The sequence below is a fragment of the Monopterus albus genome, unplaced genomic scaffold, assembly GCF_001952655.1.
Source record: "Monopterus albus unplaced genomic scaffold, M_albus_1.0 scaffold394.1, whole genome shotgun sequence".
Lineage (NCBI taxonomy): Eukaryota > Metazoa > Chordata > Actinopteri > Synbranchiformes > Synbranchidae > Monopterus > Monopterus albus.
The window spans coordinates 143,385-166,056 of NW_018128274.1; the positions used below are offsets into that span (position 1 = coordinate 143,385).

Genomic DNA, 22,672 nt, shown 5'->3' on the forward strand with positions numbered 1-22,672 from the left:
ATAAAGTGATTTTCTGGATTTTTTTTGTAGATATATTAAATGCTACACATCCCAAAATATGAAATTCAATATTTAAATTTTCATTTGTCTCTTAAGAATTATAACATACTGACTTCAGAGTACATAATTTAAAAGCCATGAATGACCATCACAAAAGGAGACTGCAGTTCACTTGCTGTTGCTGTTATCTTTGTGGAAGTTGCTTGATCCAGAACAATTAACACCTTTAGGGTCATATCTACATATTAAGGAATGTATTTTTTTTTAAATCCATTTCAGTTTTATTTCACCCTGAAATTTTGATATTTGTGTGACATTAGATTTTAGATTTACATATTTTCCTGCTTGCTTGAAGTTTATTGTCGAGATGAATGTGCATTCACTATTTTCTGCCTTTCTGTGCTTCCAGGAAGGCAATAGCCAAGTCGAGTCTGCACCATCTGCCCTCTGAGCCCAGTGCATCATTGCTGAACAGGACAGACTCAGAAGCGAGCATCCGCAGCACTGTGGACTGGACGGTGAGTCTGGGTACAAGTAGTATGACACAACAAGGGTCTGAGAAAAAAACACAAATGTTACTTATATCCCTACAATGGCAGCTCAGCAGCTCATATACGTAGGAGATCAGACTTGTTGCTACATGGAAATTGAAAGCCAGGCTCCTCAATTTCACTGGGAGGGCATGGCTATTATTATAAATCTATGATATTGGTGATATTGGTAAATGTTGGTTTCTAACATGAGCCACAGTACAGCACTAACAGACATCACAGTTACCATTAAGGGAAGTAATAAATAGAGAACCGAAATTCACAAAATTGAAATATGCCACCAGAATATCTAATGTAAAAGCAAGTATGGGTGTAACTACACTACAGGCGCTGCAGATTTGACACCTTAATTCCACTTACATTTCAGCGATCTCTCTAATACGTTCTTGCTGGATATGCCTTTAGCATAACCCTATTTTGGTTTATCTGTACCCAAGTCATGGCCACAGGCCTCAGGTTGCACATGCAATCTGCCTGCTTTGACAACTTCTTCTTGGTTAAAGCTTGCACTAGCACTGATACCTAGCCTACATTATGTTCATCGTGGACACTGTGGGTTTCTATTACCGCAACATCTAGATGTGACGTAGATTCAATCCACTCCTTTTTTTTTCTGATTTCCACCTTTAGTCATCTTCATGTAAATCGGTCCACACTCCTACATCCGCCTAAGAGGGTCATCAGACTGATCTCTCTTGATGTAATATTTAGCCAGTCTACTGTTACTACTTTTTACCCCTTCAAATATTTTTGTAGTAATTCTTTTAACAGACCACAGATCTTTTTGTTTCACTTTTACAATAAAACATTACATATAGAATTTAAGAAATGTCTTCAAGGTCAGTAGATGGCCCCAGCAATTTATTTGGGCGGGCACTGCCCCCCGAGGCCCGCCCACAGCAACAGGTTTGTAGGAGATCATATTTCAGTTGCCATACATAGTCATGACAATGTTATGTTCATTTTTTGAGAGCTTTCCTGTTGAGTTATGGTATCACTAGCTGGTTTGGAAATGTAATGGTTAATCTTCAGCCTCAATGATTTTACAAAGTGTTTCATCAAATATCCATGCTGCATCAGTCATTTGACAATGATAAATATCAATGGCGTGTAGCCCTGCAAGCCTTTCTTTTTTCTTTGACAGTGGCAGGTTTATAGAAAACAAGGCTCTTTTTCATTTTTTTTTGTCCTTCTTTGAGCTTCCTTTGTGTGTTTGTCTTTGTAGGAGTCAGCTCAATATGGAGATCATATCTGGTTTGAGACAAATGTGTCTGGAGATTACTGTTATGTTGGAGAACAGCACTGTATTGCCAGAGCCCTGGTTAGTATCGCCCTTTGACTCTCTCCTGTTCCTTTCCTCCCTCCCTCTCTGTGTTCTCAACAACAAATTATATTTTTATGCAGCTGTTTCAATTTTAAAAAGAGTGTTTGGAGTAAATCATTTGCCAAATGATTATGTTTTTCTTTAGTTTATCAGACTGTTTATATGTCTAAATGTTTGCATCTCCTGCATATTTACAAGGCTACATCTGCTAAACATTCACTTTTTTTCAGTCAGATATTCCTGCATCTGCACCAACTAAAGTCTTTATAAAAAGACCTGTTCATCCAAATTGCAAAACAAAATCAAGATGGCCACGGCATTGTTGCTTTAATAGTAATAATACATTTTATTTATTATTGGATCCAAAGGGTGGGGGCGGCAATAACAAAGGCTGGGTCACCACAGACTTTATGCAGGGGATACTGGACAGGTAGGATGGGGCCATGTTGTGGATGGCTTTGTGTGTGTTGAGGAGGATCCTAAATTGGATATGGTGGTATTGTTACTTTTTTAAGTACACAATCTGAGTACTTCTTCCACTACTGCATCGGTGTAGCAATGGAAACAGAGACTGTGTTTTGGAAGACCAAGGAGAAGGGGACCAGGCAGTGACTCTTGGGGGACACCTTGATTGATTATTTACAGCTAGTGATGCATATATATTGATGTCTGTCAGTCTGGGAGATATGATTTAAACCAGGAAAGGGTAGTGTCAGTGATGCAGAAGGATGGAGTGATGGTGTCAAATGCAGAGCTGAGGATGAGGATACTGAGGTGTCTGAAGTTGAAAGAGAGCAGGAGGTTGTTGGTAACTTTCTGTTTCAGTGCTATGTTTAGAGCAGAAAAACAGATTCAAACTTAATAATATACAGTCTTTGTCAACAGTTTTCAGAAAACTTTCAATAGATATGTAGTCTTCTTCACTAGAAGTAGCAGTGGTGGTTTAAACTTTAAGTGTCTGGAAAAGGCATGACTGAAGAACTGTACCCTGACGCTTATCAAAGCAGTGCAAGAGTAGACACTGATCATCAGGTCAGGTGAAGCAGGGGTCTACTACGTGAGAGTGGATTATTACATGAATATTGTGTTTGAGGGAAGATTGTAACCCTGTCCCTCTTCAAAGATGATTTGGCACACTTTTTTTCTTTCTAGGCCATCCAGCGACTCCTGGTCAATGACTTTTGGCCTCATTCCAGTGGATGCTGTGAGCAGATTTTGCTGGTGTTTAAAAACAGCTGATGTTGGCTGTTTCCAGTCTTCATTCAGTCTCATGTACAGGGTCCTTGCTGTTTTCACCGATGTAGTGTGTAGCAACTGCTGTGTCAGTTGAGATTTCCCTTTTTGAAGACTGGCCCCCAGTGGTCAGACATGGCACTACTGCCTCAGATTTTCTTTATTCAAAATCTGTCCTAGCAGCTTAAGATCATAAAACAAATTACTAAAATTCTCTTGGTTAAAACACAACTAGTTTCATCTTTATTCCTGGTTTTTGTGATTTTATGTCTGCGGTTGTTTTTTCTTCCTCCAAAGCTGATCATCTTTACCTCTCCTTCTTTCTCTTTCTAGCAAAAGTCTGTTAGTCGGAGGAAGTGTGCTGCCTGTAAGATAGTTGCCCACACCATCTGTATAGAACAACTGGAGAAGGTAATATCTTGGTCTAATATTTTTTCACAGTACTCATGAGGTAGACCAAATGTTCAGCTTTTAAATCTACTTTATGAAGATAAACATTAAGGCACAGGTGTGGAACTTCAGTCATTGCAGACAAAGGTGAAAAGGAAAGGATTAAGAAGGACGTAAATTATTTTTCAAGAGGGACAAAAGGTAATAGAGTCAAGAATAAAGACGGATTAAACCTTTAGTCCTCAAGGATGACTTAAGAAGTGAAAAATAAGATTACTTTAAAGTCATGAAGGATCCAAAAATGCTGTTCAGATTATAAGTATTCTTGATTTCATTTCATTCATTTTACTTCTAAAGCAGAGAACAGCAGGTTGTGTTTAATCGTACCTCCTGTTTAACCTGCAGTTTCCCAGCTCTAGAGCCATTCTGTTGGAAGCCACCATGCCCCTCAATGAACCCAACTTTAGAGTGAGAAACACACAACTCCCTTCATCTCTTCTCAATCTGACAGAAATATACACAGAGTAGAGGGGGTGTCTGGACATGATATCAGTGTTTCCCTGAGGTTGAGAATTTATTTGGTGCAGAAAATGAAAAATCTTTGTAGGTGGGCTGCTGCCCAAATAAAATCTCTACAATATATGGGAAACACGGACCACATGTTCTTTAAAGGAAAACAGGTTTGTTAAATTTATTGAATTTGGAATCTAATCCAGGTCAGACACACACCAGGGTCCGAAATTAACCTTTTTACTCACCGGGCAAATTGGCTAATAGTTGGAAAAAAATCCACCAATCAAACTTTTTATTTATTTATTTTTTTACTGGCCAAAATAATAAATGTCCTTTTTTTGTCACTTACACATTTGCTTCAGGATTTCATTGAGACTGTAAGGTATATGCTGAATACAAATGTAAAGAGGCCAGAGCAAAATTTTAAGATAAATTATTTTAGTAGGCTATATCAACCAGCAGTTAACAAATTCATTTTTGAATTAAAATTAAAAAACCACAATACAGCTCAAGTTGTATTGATTGCAAAATTCAGTAAGAAACAAAAGTAAAATCGATGTTTTGTAAAGCCACTGGATGCTTAAAGCTCTTCCTGAGACTCCTCATGCAATTGCCCTCTTTTCCATGAAGTCCGATCTCAGAGTGTGGCGGATGCACCCGTGGGACTCGCCGCTACTCTGCCTCTTAATGGCTATGGTCAGATGATTGCTTAGACAGACTACTGTGTAACCAGTATGCTCCTAGTTTAATCACTTCAACTGACTACACTGCCGTGTTGTCAGCTCGCATATCACTCGTACCCTGTGTATAACCATGACCTAAAGTGTATTTTTACTAATGCTGTCAATCGGTTTAAAAAGTTGAATCGAGTTAATCACAGTCATAGGGTGTGATTCATCACAATTATCCTAAATTAAAAACACTAGGATTTACTTGTATTATCAACCTGCACAATGTCAGAATAAAGAAATGCATGACAAACTGGTCAGAGGAAACATTCTTCAGTTTTATTAACATCTCAACCATTAACACTTAGCAAATGTTAAATTAAAATCTCTTAATTTGCTGATTACAAAAGTGTCAGGGAGTGTTTGGCATTGCCCAAAACATCCATATGAACTACAGATATTTTTAACAGATGCCTACATAAAGGACTGTTACAAAGTAATGTCTGCTACAAAGTCACACAAACACAAACACAACTTTCCTGAAAATTGCATGCATACTATACAGTGCATAGTAACATCAACTCAAATGAATGCACCAATGAATAGGCCTATTTAAGAAACTGAATGCCACAGTGTCTTTGAAGGGACATCTTCCATCTGGAAGCTTTTTATAATGAAACTTGCTTTTCACCACACCAGGTGAAGTCTTCTCAGTCATTATATTGCCTGTTTGACATTTGGGAGATACATTTCTCATCCAATGGGGGCAGCAAAAGTCACTTGACCACAGCCCTAGTCAGATCAGGTGATTTATTTGGAAGAAACAAAATGACTCCAGAAGAGGAGTACATCATTTTGCCACATCTTTGTGGGACAGTGGTGGCCCAAAGTTTAAAGAAGTGAGCTTGTGACCAGAAAGTTGCCTGTTTAATTCCTGAACTGGCAGAACTAAATCTGGATGGGACAGGTGAGAGGTGGCCTCTCAGTGAACCTACCCTGAATAGATATTGGTAAAAGAAAACAAAATGCTTGCTTGGAGCATGAAAGAGCCCCTACAGCAAAAGTCACTCTCAGCCACTCACTGTTGTTCTTTATCAGTGAATACACTTTGAATTACAAAGTAAACAGGAACAAATTTAGAATGCAGCTCTTGTCTTTTTTCCAAGGTGCTTCTCTTTCCACTGACTCCTGGCCCATGACCTTTGACCTCTTTCCAGAGGATGCTGTAACAAATTTAGCTTGGTCTAACCACCTGTTCTCACATGACAGCTAAACCATCTCTGTGACAGCACAGCATATTCCATCTGACAACTGTGAGATGCAGGCTTGGCAGTATTTTTTCTTACCTAACTTGTCCCAACAAACAAAAATTAATTTCAAAAGGAGAAGTTATTGCCGTACATTTAACATTGTAATAGCCTACAGTGTAGTGCCTGTAGTCTCATACCAATTACTTGGGCAAGTCTTGCTAAGAACAAATGCTTTTGACATACCTTATATTATGTGTTAGCACTGTGAATACAGCTAAATACTGTTAATATTGCCCGTGGCAATAATTTTACCTCCAAATAATTCTTTTGTTTTTCCCAGCTGTAATAAATTAATGTTATTTTACATTTTCCTTTCCCACTGATAAATATTTGAAACATCTATATTTAACTTTATTGGAGAATATCCTGTTCACTACCAAATGCATGGAATAAAGATAGGCTAATGGAACGGACACACTCTAATGAGTAAGAATATGTCCTGCTCAGTTAAAGGAAGGTTTGTGGGAGGTTTGGCTGAATAAGATAGGAAAGTGGACCTAATTTTATTATCCTAATTCAATCCTAGCATAGAGTACAAGTATTAAGCACCCAAAAAGGATAAAATCATCCTAATCATCTAGTTTTTTTAGCATGAAGATAGCCATATTTGCTTTAGATAGGAGCATTGCAGAGTCATCATGTTCCCTGCTGTGTTGGATTCAGATGCTCGTTAGTCAACCTGATTGTTAGCAGGAAGCAGAAGGCAGAGGAACACTGTTGATCAAAAACATACACACAATGTCTAATGACACCATTTAATTTTTTAAATCAACATTTGATGTGTAGTTTGCTTCAGTATACCGAACACTTAGAATATACTTCCAAATAAAAGCTGTATGACAGTAGTGTATTGTACAGTCTTAATTTGTTTTTGTCAAGCATGATATGATGCTTCCACTGAGTGAAATTATGCATGTTTATAATTGTCCCATTTCACAATGACATCAGGGAGTCAACAGTGCATTGCATTCTGGGATTTTCTTAGGGTGCTTGCCGGCAAAATGGACAACTAAGACAGAGTATGATGTACAGATTATATTTAAGGGATTTCACTACTGATGTCATGACACTGATAATGCTTCATCATCTACTAGCATAACCGTTAAACTGTTGTTTTTGTGTGGTACATACTGTAGCTGTGGTGGTATTCAATTAACAACTGTAAAGTTAATATAACCACACATAAACTAAGCCATCTGCGGTAAACACCCATTAAAACTTAAATTAACTGTCTCTAATGTAGTTAGTTGCACTTTATGTATTTGTTAAAAAAATCTCAATGAGATCAAGATATCTTTTTATATGCTATATTAATGTTACAGTCAACTAACCGCTGCAGCCATGCACCAGCACAAAAAGAACAGATCAACAGTTACATTAGTACTGTAGATGATGTAGCATTAGCGCTGTCTTCAGTATACCATGACATAAGATAGGAGGTCCCTTAAATAATATTTCAAACTAAATGTTGTCACTGTATAATCATGAACTGCCTAGAACTCTAAACCAGGGTTTTTCAACTAGTTGTGCCTCAGGGACCATAATTCTGACTAAGACTACGTTCACACTGCAGGTCTTAATGCTCAGATCGGATTTTTTGCCAAAATCCGATTTTTTTGTGCTGTTGTTCACACTGTCATTTAAATGTGACTGCCATCTGTCTCATGTGTGAATGGTATACGGCCCTGAGGTGACCCGCATGCGCAGAAGAGGACGTGATGTCAGACACAGCGTACTGTGTTTGCGAAAATAAAAATGGATGCAGCTCGTGATAGCATGTGCGTGGCGATGTACCAGTTAATGTGCAATCGAAATAAAGAAATAATAAGAAGAAGAATATCAAGAAGAAGGAGAGCACAAATATTGCTTATGGCCTCACCTCCTCCAGCGCAGAATTGTGACGTCTGTCGCATTTCAATGACATAAAAATCGCATGAAATGCGACATGGCCATTCAGACTGAAGTCGCATTGCAAAACATCGGGTATGTATCCGATTTAGGACCACATATGAAAGTGGCCTGGGCCTGATTTGAAAAAATCGGATTTGTGCTGTTCACACTGTCATAAGGAAATCGGATATGGGTCACATTTAATACATGTCAGTGTGTGTTTAAAAAAATGCCTACAGTGAAACTACATTATAAATGCATGGTCAGCCTTTTTGGACTGCCAGGGGGGCACAGTTTGAAAACAAATACTGATTTAAGCTATCAGTAGCTACACTAATGTTGTGAACTAATGCTGTAACATTTCCAAGTTCACTGCCCTTGTAATAAAATGCTTCTTTGATTCTGAACTTGAAACGCTAAAATCCCTGCACTCAAGCACCAGATAAGGCACATCATTGTCCTCGATAAATTTTGTGGGTAGAAAAGCCCCCCTCACATTGTACTCTTTACCAAATTTGGTCATTTTGTCAGAGCTCCCCCTCAAAAAAATCCCCAAATACAAAACGCATTGTTTACTCCTTGGTGTCACTGTTAAATCGGTCAATTGCTATATGAAAAAATTCCACAGACGTTTTGCATCGTTATATACAGTACACATTTGGAAGCTTTCATTTCTGTAGATTTGAACTATGTGAGCCTGTTAATAATGGACCCATTGATGCATTCATGGATATGAGTTTAAGAAAAGAACCAATCAAAACAACAACACTGTCTTTATGAGTCAGCCAGGTTCTTTAATACCATAAACCTGTATTTCTTGTCTTGTTCCCTGTGCCAATGTTCTCAACGGTATACCACAAATCATATGAAACTAATGACCAACTGATATTCACAATAAAAAGATAGATACGTTCAAGGTCTGTGAGATGCAAGGCTGAAACATGTTTTGTAGGAATGAACAGAATGTTATCTGAACTATCGTAGTGAACCAAAAGCCTCTTTCATATGCCTTCCCAAAGGCACTTGAACAGTATGGTTGACCTAACAGTGTTCAGCCTGGCAGTCACAGATGGCTGTTTTTTGTTTTTGTTGTTTTTTACATGGTGCTTCCCTTGGTGGTGGCATCCTCTATAACTGCTGCAAAGTAAGACTAATTGTTTCTTTCTCCTAAAATACCTGCGGATCGTTGTAAATAATTCCAATCATGGCTCTAGAGGTGTGTCCATATGGTACAGCTGTCTGTTCTGGAGCACCATGCTTTTTCCTTATAACCTATCCTGGTACCCAGTGTGTAGCAGATTTGTATTTACATCTCTCTCCTTCTCCTGCAGATCAATTTCAGGTGTAAACCATCTTTCAGAGAATCAGGCTCTAGGAACATTCGAGAGGTGAGTTCTGGAAGTTTATTTCTACTGATTGGTGTTTGGCAATACTGCAGTTGGAGCTGAATCTTGTTTTTACAAGCTTGGGAGCTGACAGGGAAGTCTCAGAAACAGCCACCAAGGGGTGATTGAGTCATGATGGCTTCACTTCTGGGAGCTGTCATGGCATCCATATATTATACAGTTGATGATTTTCACTTATTTATTGTATGGATGCTGAATCAGCATCCATACAATAATAATAATAATAATAAATAATTGGATAACATAGTATGGATGCTGACTTATCATCCATACCTTGTTTTCCTGGTCTTTATTATTGTATGGATGCTGAGTCAGCATCCATACTATGTTATCCAATTATTTTTTTATTATTATTATTATTATTGTATGGATGCTGATTCAGCATCCATACTATGTTTTCCAATTATTTCTTTATTATTAATATTATAATTTTTTTTCTTATTGTTGTTTTTATTCTTCCGTACGTTTTTTGGCACTTAACTACTTAAGCATACTTTCAGCTAAAAAAGCCATTCAGGTATCAAAATGTTCAGCTTTTTCAGGACATGCGCGGATGTATACAACTTTTTTGTAACTTTTGTACTTTTTAAAATATTCAGCTTTATTCTGAAAATCTTGCCCCATTCAAATGAATTTTTACTTCTTCGTACTTTCAGCGATTTCAGCTATTAACATGTTCAGCTCTTCAAGGACATTCATGCTTCTCTTCAGAATTTTTCTAAACTTCATACTTTTTAAATGTTTTTCCTTTATTTTGAAAGTTTTGCCCCATTCAAATGAATGGGGAAAGCTTTACTTCTTTGTACTTTCAGCTTTTTCAGCTATTAAAATGTTCAGCTCTTCAAGGACATTCATGCTTCTCTTCAGAATTTTTCTAAACTTCATACTTTTGAAATATTTTTGCTTAATTTTGAAAATCTTGCCCCATTCAAATGAATGGGAAAATTCTACCTCAGCATAATTTCCGCTATCAAAATGTTCAGCTCTTCAAGGACATTCATACTACTATACAGAAGTTTTCTAAACTTCATACATTTTAAATATTTAGCTTTATTTTGAAAATCTTGCCCCAATCAAATGAATAGGGAAATTCTACTTCAGCACACTTTCAGCTATTTCAGCTATCAAAACGTTCAGCTCTTCAAGGACATTCATGCTTCTATTCAGAATTTTTCTAAACTTAATACTTTTGAAATATTTAGCTTTATTTTGAAAATCTTGTCCCATTCAAATGAGTGGGGGAAAAATCTGCTTCAGCACACTTTCAGTTTTTCAGCTATCAAAAGGTTCAGCTTTTCAAGGGCATTCATGCTTTTATTCAGAGGTTTTCTAAACTTAATACTTTTAAAATATTTATCTTTGTTTTGAAAATCTTGCCCCATTCAAATGAATGGGAAATTTTTTTCTTCTGCATACTTTCAGCTGTTTCAGCTATTAAAGTGTTCAGCTGTTCAAGGACATTCATGCTTCTCTTCAGGATTTTTCTAAACCTTATCCCTTTGAAATATATAGCTTTATTTTGAAAGTTTTGCCCCATTAAAATGAACGGGAAAATTCTACTTCAGCATACCTTCAGCTATTTCAGATATCAAAATGTTCAGCTCTTCAAGGACATTCATGCTTCTCTTCAGGATTTTTCAAAATGTTATACCTTTGAAATATGTAGCTTTATTTTGAAAGTTTTTGCCCCATTCAAATGAATGGTAAAATTCTACTTCAGCATACCTTCAGCTATTTTAGGTATCAAAATGTTCAGCTTTTCAAGGACATTCATGCTTCTCTTCAGGATTTTTCTGAACTTCATACTTTTCAAATATATGTAGCTTTATTTTGAAAGTTTTGCCCCGTTCAAATGAATGGGGAAATTCTACTTTCAGCATACATTCAGCTATCAAAATGTTCAGCTCTTCAACGACATTCATGCGTCTATTCACAATTTTTCAAAACATTACACTTTTACAATATTTAGCTTTATTCTGAAAACTTTGTGCCTTTCAAATGAATGGGGAAATTCTACTTCAGCATACCTTCACCTATTTCGGGTATCAAAATGTTCAGCTCTCCCAGGACATTCATGCTTCGGCTCAGAATTTTTCTACACTTCACACTTCTGAAATATTTAGCTTTATTTTGAAAAATTTCCCCCATCCAAATGAATGGGAAAATTGTACTTCAGCATACTTTCAGGTAGATATGCTTTTCAGGTGTCAAAATGTTCAGCATTTTCAGGGCGATCCTTCAGCCCACAGAATCCACATGCATTTTCGACAGGAAATGCATTTCTCTAGTCATTTATATTTTTATGATCTTTACGTTCATACATGGTCATTGACTCAGTGTTATAGAATTTAACTTGTTATTTTGACTTGTGTGTATTCAGCCCATCGTGGTGCATCATCACTGGGTGCATCGGAGACGACAAGAAGGCAAATGTAAACAGTGTGGGAAGGTGAGTAGTAATTCTCATAGCGTTTTTTACAAATAATTTACTAATAATCATTTTAATGTTTGAGAAAGTATATACAGTGGGTACAGAAAGTATTTAGACCCTCCCTTTTGTTCATACACATGTATTCTGTCTTACTACGACTGACATTGTACTCCTCTCAAGTATTCAGACCCCCTTAAATTTTTCACTCTGTTATATTGCAGCCATATGCTAAAATCATTTAAGTTCATTTTTTTCCTCATTAATGTACACACAGCACCCCATATTGACAGAAAAACACAGAATTTTTGACATTTTTGCAGATTTATTAAAAAAGAAAAACTGAAATATCACATGGTCATAAGTATTCAGACCCTTTGCTCAGTATTTAGTAGAAGCACCCTTTTGAGCTAATACAGCCATGAGTCTTTTTGGGAATGATGCAACAAGTTTTTCACAGCTGCATTTGGGGATCCTCTGCCATTCCTCCTTGCAGATCCTCTCCAGTTCTGTCAGGTTGGATGGTAAACGTTGGTGGACAGCCATTTTCAGGTCTCTCCAGAGATGCTCCATTGGGTTTAAGTCAGGGCTCTGGCTGGGCCATTCAAGAACAGTCACGGAGTTGTTGTGAAGCCACTCCTTTGTTATTTTAGCTTTGTGCTTAGGGTCATTGTCTTGTTGGAAGGTGAACCTTTGGCCCAGTCTGAAGTCTTGAGCACTCTGGAGAAGGTTTTCGTCCAGGATATCCTTGTACTTGGCCGCATTCATCCTTCCCTTGATTGCAACCAGTCGTCCTGTCCCTGCAGCTCGAAAACACCCCCATAGCATGATGCTGCCACCACCCTGCTTCACTGTTGGGACTGTATTGGACAGGTGATGAGCAGTGCCTGGTTTTCTCCACACATACTGCTTAGAATTAAGGCCAAAAAGTTCTATCTTGGTCTCATCAGACCAGAGAATCTTATTTCTCACCATCTTGGAGTCCTTCAGGTGTTTTTTAGCAAACTCCATGTGGGCTTTCATGTGTCTTGCACTGAGGAGAGGCTTCCATCGGGCCACTCTGTTATAAAGCCCCAACTGATGGAGGGCTGCTAGTACTGTACATCTGTGTCAAGAAACTTATAATATGTGCATATGCTAATGACAATAATATTCACTTTATTTGTATAGAAGAACTGAATATCAAACTGATAGATTCTCTTAATAAATACAATTAAAAAGCCATACCAAAGTTCATTTTGAATCCCTGTTTGAGTTTGGACATGGTTGATGAGAGGATGTGGCGGGTCACACCTCTACCTATTGCAGCATCCCCTACACATTAAAAGGAATAATCAGAAACAGGTTTATTGCCAAAGAAGTGAAGGGAAGGGGGTTCACATTATAAGGCATTTGTTGTCGTGAGTTGGTGCATACATATAACATGGAGCATGAGACATGACAAATAACATAAGTGTCTGAAATAAGCAGCATAATAAGATACAAAACTAATGAGATAAAATAAGGTGCAGTGAAATAATACTGTACATTTACTTTTCTTATTTTCAAAATGAATTTACAGAATGAGCTAACACAATGTGCAAGTATAGAATATTCAGAGTGTGACTAAGTAGTGCAGTGTAAATAAACAGTGCAGCCAACCAATGGCATTAACGTTATCTTAAATCTACAGAAAATGTCCATATGTACAGTTGGAGCCTAACTCTCGTTGACTAAAGTACTGTCATGGTGTTTGGTTTGGTTGGGTTGAAAATGTCAAAAATTCTGTGTTTTTCTGTCAATATGGGGTGCTGTGTGTACATTAATGAGGAAAAAATGAACTTAAATGATTTTAGCATATGGCTGCAATATAACAAAGAGTGAAAATTTTAAGGGGGTCTGAATACTTTCCGTACCCACTGTATATGGTAATATGGAACTTTAAATTGCTTGTATTCTCCTTTAACTGAACGGAAATTAAACCAGTAGTTTACTTTTATTTTTCAGAAGCAGTGAAGCAAAACAGAACTTCTGTTCTTATATTTTTATGCAGGGCTTCCAACAGAAGTTTGCATTCCACAGTAAAGAGATTGTCGCAATCAGCTGCTCCTGGTGCAAACAGGCTGTGAGTATGTTGTTTTGTTTTGTTTTTTTTATTTTACACATTTGATATTAATTTTGTTTTCTACTTTTTAATAATTATATTTATTGTTATATTTTTCTCCTTAGTACCACAACAAGATTTCCTGCTTTATGCTGCAGCAGATTGAGGAGGCTTGTCCAATTGGAGCTCACGCTGCCCTCATTGTCCCGCCCACATGGATCATTCGAGTCCGACGCAATCAGGTCAGCCAGTCATAACCTGGGACCAGAGACAGTACTTGTCTTGTGAGGCACTAGACTCAACTGTACTGTACACTCAGGAGTGTGTTTTGAATACATACATGAAATTGTACACGCATGTGCCTGAATAAAGCTGTGACTGACTGCTTTTCGGTCCATTCTAGAAGTCTGTTTCCAATTTAGTAGTTTAACGTAGGTCCAGTAAAATGCTGATTGGAAATGCAGAATAGGTCAGATCTGCAGGTTTTGTGGGAGTGAGGGCAGGTCTAAAGACCTCATTCAATCAACTTTACAGAAAAAAAGACCTCTAAAGATCTTATTCACAAAGTAAGTGACTGTGGCTATGGAATATGGTCTTATACTTGTATAGAGCCTTTCTATGCTTTACAGCACACTCAAAGCGCTTTCACACTACTTGGCCATTCAACTATTTGCACTCTCAAACGCTCACACACCAGTGTTGCCACTGGGAGCAACTTGGGAGTCCAGTGTCTTTCTCAAGGACACTTTGACATGTTGACTGGATAAGCTGGGCATCGAACCGCTAATCCTCCGTTTAGGAAACAACCCACTCTACCTCCTGAGCCACAGCCACCCCCATAATATACTCATTTCTTACTGGCTAGCAGGTTTCTGTAATATGTAATGTTTAATAAACTGCAGATAACTTAGGTTAAGTTAAAATAAAAGTAAAGTGAATTGACCACATATAAACTAAGAAAAACAGATGATGATTTAGACACAGTCAACCTTCGTATGCACTTCTGACATTACATAAGTCCCCCAATAAAACAAATTCACTCTGCATGTGTTATATCAGAACACACACTTTGTCCCTCACTCATGTAACTATCTGTCCTGTTTAACTGTTCCTGAGGTTGTTGTTTTAGGTAGTTAGAACTGTATGATGGGATTTCATTTGTATAGAGGTTTATTTTGTTTAGTAGTTTAAGTAAGGTGATGATTTATATAATTTAACTAATATGCATACACTTGAATACAGTGTTGTGATGTATGACACTGGGTTGTGGAAGTCAGGTTGTCCCTCTGTTGATTCAGAAGATAACAAATGACTCCCTGAAGTCCCCCCTATGCTGTAGCATGACTCACATTTCTACATTAGTAACCTTCAAAGGTTATAGTAATAGCACAAGGACTACAGTATTACAGGGCTAAACTGTCAATACTAACCATTTAGGCTCAACTGATTTAGGTGCCCTGATATAAGATTTTAATTGAAAGCCTGTCATTAACAATACATTTTCATTGCTGTACTATAGTTTTCTAGGTTCTTTATTCAGAACAGTTGAATTAAGCATTGAACAATGTTTCTCATCAGGGTGGCTGTGTAGAGACAGATGCAACATCTGTATGATGCAGTGATGTAGTTGAGTCACTAAACCTCAAGTCAGCCTCGAGTCCGAGTCACCAGTGGTTTGAGTTGAGTCCCCGTTACCTGAGTCCAAGTTATTGCGGTCTACATTAAACACAAATGACAGCTCTCACCATTTTAAAATGAGTTTATTTACAGGTACTGTGCGTGAGACAAGTCTGAGTCATCATACTGACAGTTGGTCTATGACGAGTCAAGAGTCCTAAAAATCTGAACTTGAGTCCTGGAACACTAGCATTATGTAACACTGAGCTACTGTGCTATGTTTCCATTATTTTAATAATGGATATGGATGTGTTGACCACAATAAAGTGAAACACTTTTTACATTATTATGAGAACAAGCTGCCTCTCTGGTCCTCATGAACTCAAACTGCAGTGATGTACAGCTGCTGTCTTTGTTCGGTGTCTCAAACAGTCATCTATGAAGTCAAGTAAGAAGAAGAAGAGAACCTCGTTCAAGAGGAAATGCAGCAAGAAAGGAGCAGAGGTCAGTCCTACACTACAGTGTGTTGGCGCCTAGAGGTAGAATAAGATACCACTGTATTTCTTTGTTCCACAACTTGCCACACTTTAAGGTACATATATGAAACAGACAGTTGTTTTAAATTCCTCTTACCGTGCTTTTGTTTCACACACTTGTGTGCAAATTATTGAACACAAGTTTTAATATACTGTATTCACAGATTGAATTTCCCCATGTTGATCAAAACATTGAGGACATGAACATAATGCATTCCCTAGTCCCTTACCCTAACTTTAACCATCAAAACTAAATGCCAAAGCCCAACCATAACTTAAACCTGATTCTAACCTGAGCCCTTATATCTTAACTCTCAAATATCCTTTAGAAGGTGTGTCAGAAAGAGAGTTTTTGGCCAAAATATCCTCACTCCCATGATATAAAACTCAAACTGGTCCTCACAGTGTGAAGCCATACAAGTATGGGCAACACTCTCTGAGTCTTTGAATAGATTGTCTTCTTCTCTGACAGGAAGGACGGCAGTGGAAACCATTTATAATTCGACCCATCCCCTCGCCACTGATGAAACCACTGCTGGTGTTTGTCAACCCCAAGAGTGGAGGAAACCAGGTAGCCATGACCAAACCCAGTCAGCCTGGTCACAAAGCAGTCAGCCAGCAAGCCAGGTGGTCATTCACCAAATGAGTCAGTAAATGAGTCAATTAATCAATCGGTGTGTCTTCTAGTTTTTCTACTAGTCAGTCATCCATATATAAAGTACAAAAAGTTTGCAATTAGCTGCTATGGTGCCACTAAACCAGCCACTTTCTTGGGCCAGTGGTTTCCTAAAGGTTAGGAAAGCGAGCCTATGACCGGAAGGTCAGCAATTCGATCCCAAGACTGTCAGGATCAAATCTGAGTGGGACAGGTGACAAAGCAGACCAGTGTATGTCAGATTGAGGCCTTCATCAGTTTAAGAGTTATGTCTCAGCCCTAGCTGTTGTACTCTTTCTAGTCTTCCAATCTCCCGCTTGTCTCCCTATCTGGCAGGGCACTAAGATCCTGCAGTCGTTTATGTGGTACCTGAACCCTAGACAGGTGTTTGACCTGAGCCAAGGAGGACCAAAGGAGGGGTATATCTCACACAACCGCACACACAAATGTCATTAAACACCTACTGGTGATGTCAGAATGTGACAAATGTTTGACTAAATTGACTATTAACCAGTGTCGATCTTCTAGCCTGGAGCTGTACCGTAAAGTCCACAACCTGAGGATCCTGGCCTGTGGAGGAGACGGCACTGTGAGGAGTACCACATACACATGCACAATGCTATGGTGGTTAAGAGAATCTCAATGTCAAACATTCATATTTACTAGGAGGCTGTAGAGTAAGACAGGTGATATTTATAGTTACAAATCTGACAATTCAGAATCAGAATCTGCTTTAGTGGCCAGGTGTGTCGGACACACGAGGAATTTGACTCTGGTACATCGGCTCTCATTGTGCATGTACATATCCCCATGCAAGTGGCAAGTAAACAGTAAACCAGCATAAGGCTGTGTAATATAATAAGCAGTATTAACAAGCAGTAAACAATGCAGACAGACAAAGGAATGCTCATTGTGAAACGAGATAAATAGGAATAAAAATAGACTACTTAAAAAACAGAGACCTGTACAGATCTGTATAATCTGTACAATGTATATTTACAGCTATTGCCCCGAGGAAAGGTATTGCACTGAGGGTTATTGTCCAGTCATACTATGGTGGCTCAAGTGTTAATCAGAGTGACAGCCCGAGGGAAGAAACTGTCCTTGTACCTGGTTGTCAGTGACCTGTAACGCCATCCAGAGGGAAGCAGTTAGAACAGATTATGTCCCAGGTATGAGGGGTCTGCAGTGATCCTCTCTGCCCTCCTTTTGACCCGTGACGTGTACAGGTCCTCCATGGAGGGCAGGCTTGCACCAGTGACCTGTCCTGACTGTCCACTGAAGTCTGTACTTGTCCTTTGGGGTTGCGGAGCCGAACCGGGGGGGGGGGCTCTTCCTGAAGTCTACTGTCATCTCCACTGTTTTGAGCATGTTCAGCTCCAGGTTGTTGCAGGTAAACCACAAGACCCGCTGCTCACAGAGGGGTCCTTCGAGATGCAGTCGTTGGTGTAGAGTGAAAACAGCAGAGGGGAGAGCACACATCCCTGGGGGGTACCTGTGCTTATTGTCTGGGTACTGGATGTGGTTTTCCCCAGCCTCACCTGCTGCTTCCTATCTGTCAGAAAGCTAGTAATCCACTGATAGGTGGGGGCAGGCACAGTGAGCTGGGTCAGTTTGGAGTGGAGGATGTCCAGGATGATGGTGTTGAATGAAGAGCTGAAGTCCAGAAAGAGGGCCCGTTCATAGGTTCCTGGAGAGTCAAGGTGTTGCAGGATGTAATGCAGTACCATGTTAACTGCGTTGTCCACAGACCTGTGTAGCCGCAAGAATCAATACACAGGGAGAATCACTGCAGTGCTAATTATCATTTATTGAACAATATTTTATGATTATGATTGAGAGGGCGAGAAACAGAATCACCTGTGTCAGTCTGAGCCTCTGCAGAGAAAGTTAGGCTGTTAGTCACTGGTTCTAGTCTTCTCCTCGGGTCTTCACACACACACCTGATCAACTCTCCAGCTAACTATATGGCCATTCCCCACTTCCTGTGATTGTCCAGATCTTGACATCCAACCGGGCCCCCACCCTGGTTACACTTCTCTATTTTTGATAACCCCCTGCACACTGTGCTAAACAACAGGAAGTCTGGTGCCTAACGTCCTTGCAGAGACCCGTACAAGGGAGCAGAAAGTGCACCCTAACCATACTACATGTTGTGCATTTACTAATATTAGCTATTAACTATATTCTGATCCTATTCTGATTATATTCAGTTTGCTTTAACCACTACACCTGTTTGCCCGGTAGGCAAACTGCAGGGGGTCTACGATGTCCTAGCTGATCAACAAACACTTTCAGGCAGGAGGGGGTCACACCATCTGGGCCTGGTGCCTTTCTGATCCTTTGTTTTTTAAAGAGGCCACGCACATCCTCAGACCTGCAGTAGAACACATTCAGGTCATCTGCTAGTTGATGGTCTTCCACAGCAGGGGGGGCATGGTTTCCTATAGCCAGTGATGCTTTTCAGGCTCCCCCACACAGATGTAATACCCCAGTTCTTTAATTGGACAGCTCTGAATAACGAAGGAGTCCATCTTTCTTCATCTAGTGCTGATTTTATTTTAACCACAAGTAAAAATTACAAACACGACCCGGGTTGCTCCTCCTTCCAGAGACACACACACACACACACACACACACACACACACACACACACACACACACACACACACACACACAGACGTTTTTTAGTCAATGAAAATTGTATTTTAGTCTCTTTTTAGTAATGCAATTCTATTTAACCCAGTCAATATAGTACAAGTACCTACTAGTATAGAGGAAACCAAAAGTTTCTTTTAGCCAAACCCATTTCAAACAAGGTTATCTTATTATATTATTGTTACCTTATAGACTAAAGAGTACATCCAATACACATTTTGTGTGATTTTGTGGCCGCATTTCTCCCCATCTTTTCCCACAACACATTGTTTTCTTTTCCACTTCTATGTAATTAAAGTTTTTCCAAATGTTGTTTCTTCTTTTTCTCCCAATGACGAACCCCAGCTGGCCAGCCATCGGTCCCTTTCTCTGTGTCAGACTTAACTTTGTTTGTTGTCGTCTTCTAAATATTGCCACGAGTGGGGCTTAAGGAAGTAACGTTGCCTGCATCTGCGCAGTGCGGCTTGATGCAGCCCCTGAAGCAAGACACAGGAAACAGAAATACTGCAAAATAATAATAATAGCGCGACTGAACGAGACGAAATAACATAACATTTCATTTCATTTCGTTTTGGTCAATGAAAATAAAGAGACATTTTGGCATAGTTTTTATTTTGTGAACCACATTTAGTCAAATTTTTTTTGTCAACAATATTGCATTATACATTTAATTATAGTCATCGTCACACGGCCAACATTTTCGTTGCGTCTCGTCTCGTTTTTGTCACGCGATAAAGGTTCGTTGACGACGATATTTAGTCATAATTTTCGTTGACAAAGCAACTATACACACACACACAGGCTGCTGGAAAGTGGAGTCCCTGACTACACGGAATACATTTATAAGTTCTTGGCTAACCCCTTACCCAGATGAAATCAGTTCGAAGACTCCATGTTTTATCTAGTGCTCCACATGCTTTGAGCAGCTGCATTTTTACCTAGTCATTACAAAATGAAGAATCTCAATGTGTGTTTATGTTGTCACGTGGTGTGTAGCTAAGGCATTCATTCATTTATTCAGACATAATATTCTAACACAAGATTAATACAAGAAAAGAACTGGTGTCATGGTTCACTTTTCAGAATCAACATTCTGTTTGCCAACCTTGAAACAAAACAGACTAGAGCAGACTTTAAATCTTACTAAACTGCATTACTAACACATTGTCTAACAATTATCTAACTGATTTACTAATATCTAACACAGACGAGGAGTCGTTGGCTGAAACCTGGGCTTTCAGCTTTTCAGAGTAGCTCCTCTTTGCTGCTCTGATCTCCCTTGTCAGTGTGTTCCTGGCCTGGCTGTAGGCCTCCTCTTTGGCACGACGAAGCTGCTCGAGTCTTGCTGTGAACTAGGGCTTGTTGTTGTTGTATGTGCAGAAGGACTTTCTGGGCACACAGACATCCTCACAAAAGCTGATATAAAATGACACAGTGTCAGTGAGTTCATACAAGTCTGTAGCTGCAGTCTCAAACACACTCCAATCTGTGCAGTCAAAGCAGGCCTGTAGCTCTGACTTAGCTTCCTCAGTCCAGCTCTTCACTGTTTTGACCACAGGTTTACAGCTTTAAGTTTCTGTCTGTAGGTTGGAATAAGATGGACCATACAGTGATCAGAGCATCCAAGGGCTGCACGGGGGACAGAGTGATAGGTGTTTTTTATTGTTGTGTGGCAGTGGTCCAGTGTGATTTTGTCCCTGGTGGGAGAGGTAACATGCTGTCTGTAATTAGGCAGTTTGTGGGTGAGATTTGCTCTGTTAAAGTCCCCTAGAACAATGAGTGGAGAGTCGGGATGTTCTAGCTCCACGCTAGTTATGTGTTCGGCCAGGAGCTGTTGTACGCTAGTGTGAGCCTGTAGCTTTAAATAGACACCCACCAGGATGAAGCTCGAAAATTCTTGGAGGGAATAGAAGGGTTTGCAGTTGATAGTTTCTAAGTCCGAGTTGCATGTCCTCAGTAACACTGTGACATCTGTGCACCAACCTTCATTTATGTAGAGACAGATCACCCCCTCCTCTCGTTTTCCCGGACAGCTCAGTCACTTTCTCAATTGCCGTTGTCCTCCTGGTTGGAGCAATCACTTTAACTGGCTTCCTGGTTTAAAGGTGGTTTAGCAGTTACAGCCAAAGTCTTAGCGACAATATACTACACAAAATACTGTTTTGTACTTGTCCACTTGGGGGTTGCAGGACTACAGATTCTTCAATTGCATCTGACATTCTGTTTATAACCTTACTCCATGTAACATATGTCTCATTTCGCTGTCCCAATGGAGGTTTGAATCCTACTCTAACCACCCAGACATCATGCCAATTAACTTCTCTTTCCCCCACTCTGATGGCACATGACCTTGTCCCCAAGAGTCAGGGGGTCTACTGGACCACCATCCAGAAATCCACTCGATTCCATACACGTCTTCCAGGTATTTGGTCTGAGAACATATAGAGACTGAAAGGATTTATGTTAGAAGTTCAGGGTTGCTTAGACATCTGCGCAACTCAAGTATCGTTCTCCGTATACCTCCAGTTTTTGTCATTCGATGTCCACTCTTGCACTCCTGGCCATTCCCTAGGCGCAGCCCTTTTACTTCTTTCCACAGCTCCATCACCTCTACCTGGCTTTCTCTCCTCTGCAGAGTCAAAGAGATGGGAGCACAGCTGGATCATGACCAGTATCATTGTCAGAATGAGTATCAAGCTCACTCCCCTCCTCTGCTGCTCCAGATGATGCTCATTTTCCTCTTTTGGCACTGCTTACAGCTCTGAACTGTCCGTGTTCTCAGGAACCTTTACACAGTGGCTTAGGTGATACCACGTAGGCGAACCTTTCACTTGCACTGCTTTGGCGGTTGCATTGACCACCTCGTATGGACCTTCTCTTCAAGGAAAGTCCCACTTTCTCCTAAACACCTTAATATACACTAAGTCTCCTGGTTTCACTCTGGGCTCTTCATCCTCCTGGACCTCTCTAGCCTGCAGGCAAACAACACGGGAGGAGATACTCCTGTGTATGTTGGTCATTTGCTTAACATACGACTTAATGTCATTTGTCAAAATGTCCAAAGATGGACCTTTCACTGCTCTGTACACTGGCAATGGCATTGGCCGGCCAAGCAACGCCTCATGTGGTGTTAGCCCCAGCGTTCTGTGAGCGCTCGCTCTGCATGCCATGAGCTTTAGTCGCAAAGCATCTACCCAGTTTAACCCAGTGCTCATGCAAATCTTATGTAGTTGGTTTTTCAGGATCCCATTACATCTCTCAACATCAGACTGTGAAGTTGGACAATACACATTGCCATAACATTGCTTGATCCCTAGTTTCTGCAAAACACACTTCACTGTCTTGCCAACAAACTCTTTATCATTATCTGAACTGATTTTAATGGGCCAGCCAAATCTTGGTCAAACTTC

The 22,672-nt window shown here is 39.6% G+C and overlaps 1 protein-coding gene across 4 annotated transcripts in view; it reads left to right on the plus strand.

Moving 5' to 3' along the window:
* LOC109951514 (diacylglycerol kinase zeta-like) overlaps nt 1–22,672 on the plus strand; it is a 193,184-nt gene that overhangs the window by 69,148 nt on the left and 101,364 nt on the right. For 3 of the 4 annotated variants that reach the window (XM_020586053.1, XM_020586051.1, XM_020586052.1), the window contains 11 exons: nt 410–518; nt 1,777–1,872; nt 3,442–3,519; nt 9,211–9,267; nt 11,666–11,734; nt 13,746–13,817; nt 13,922–14,038; nt 15,846–15,917; nt 16,422–16,520; nt 16,941–17,023; nt 17,133–17,193. In XM_020586053.1, coding sequence (XP_020441709.1) covers nt 410–518; nt 1,777–1,872; nt 3,442–3,519; nt 9,211–9,267; nt 11,666–11,734; nt 13,746–13,817; nt 13,922–14,038; nt 15,846–15,917; nt 16,422–16,520; nt 16,941–17,023; nt 17,133–17,193 — 913 coding nt within the window. The remainder of the gene's footprint in view (nt 1–409; nt 519–1,776; nt 1,873–3,441; nt 3,520–9,210; nt 9,268–11,665; nt 11,735–13,745; nt 13,818–13,921; nt 14,039–15,845; nt 15,918–16,421; nt 16,521–16,940; nt 17,024–17,132; nt 17,194–22,672) is intronic. The other variant, XM_020586054.1, reaches the window with a different exon arrangement.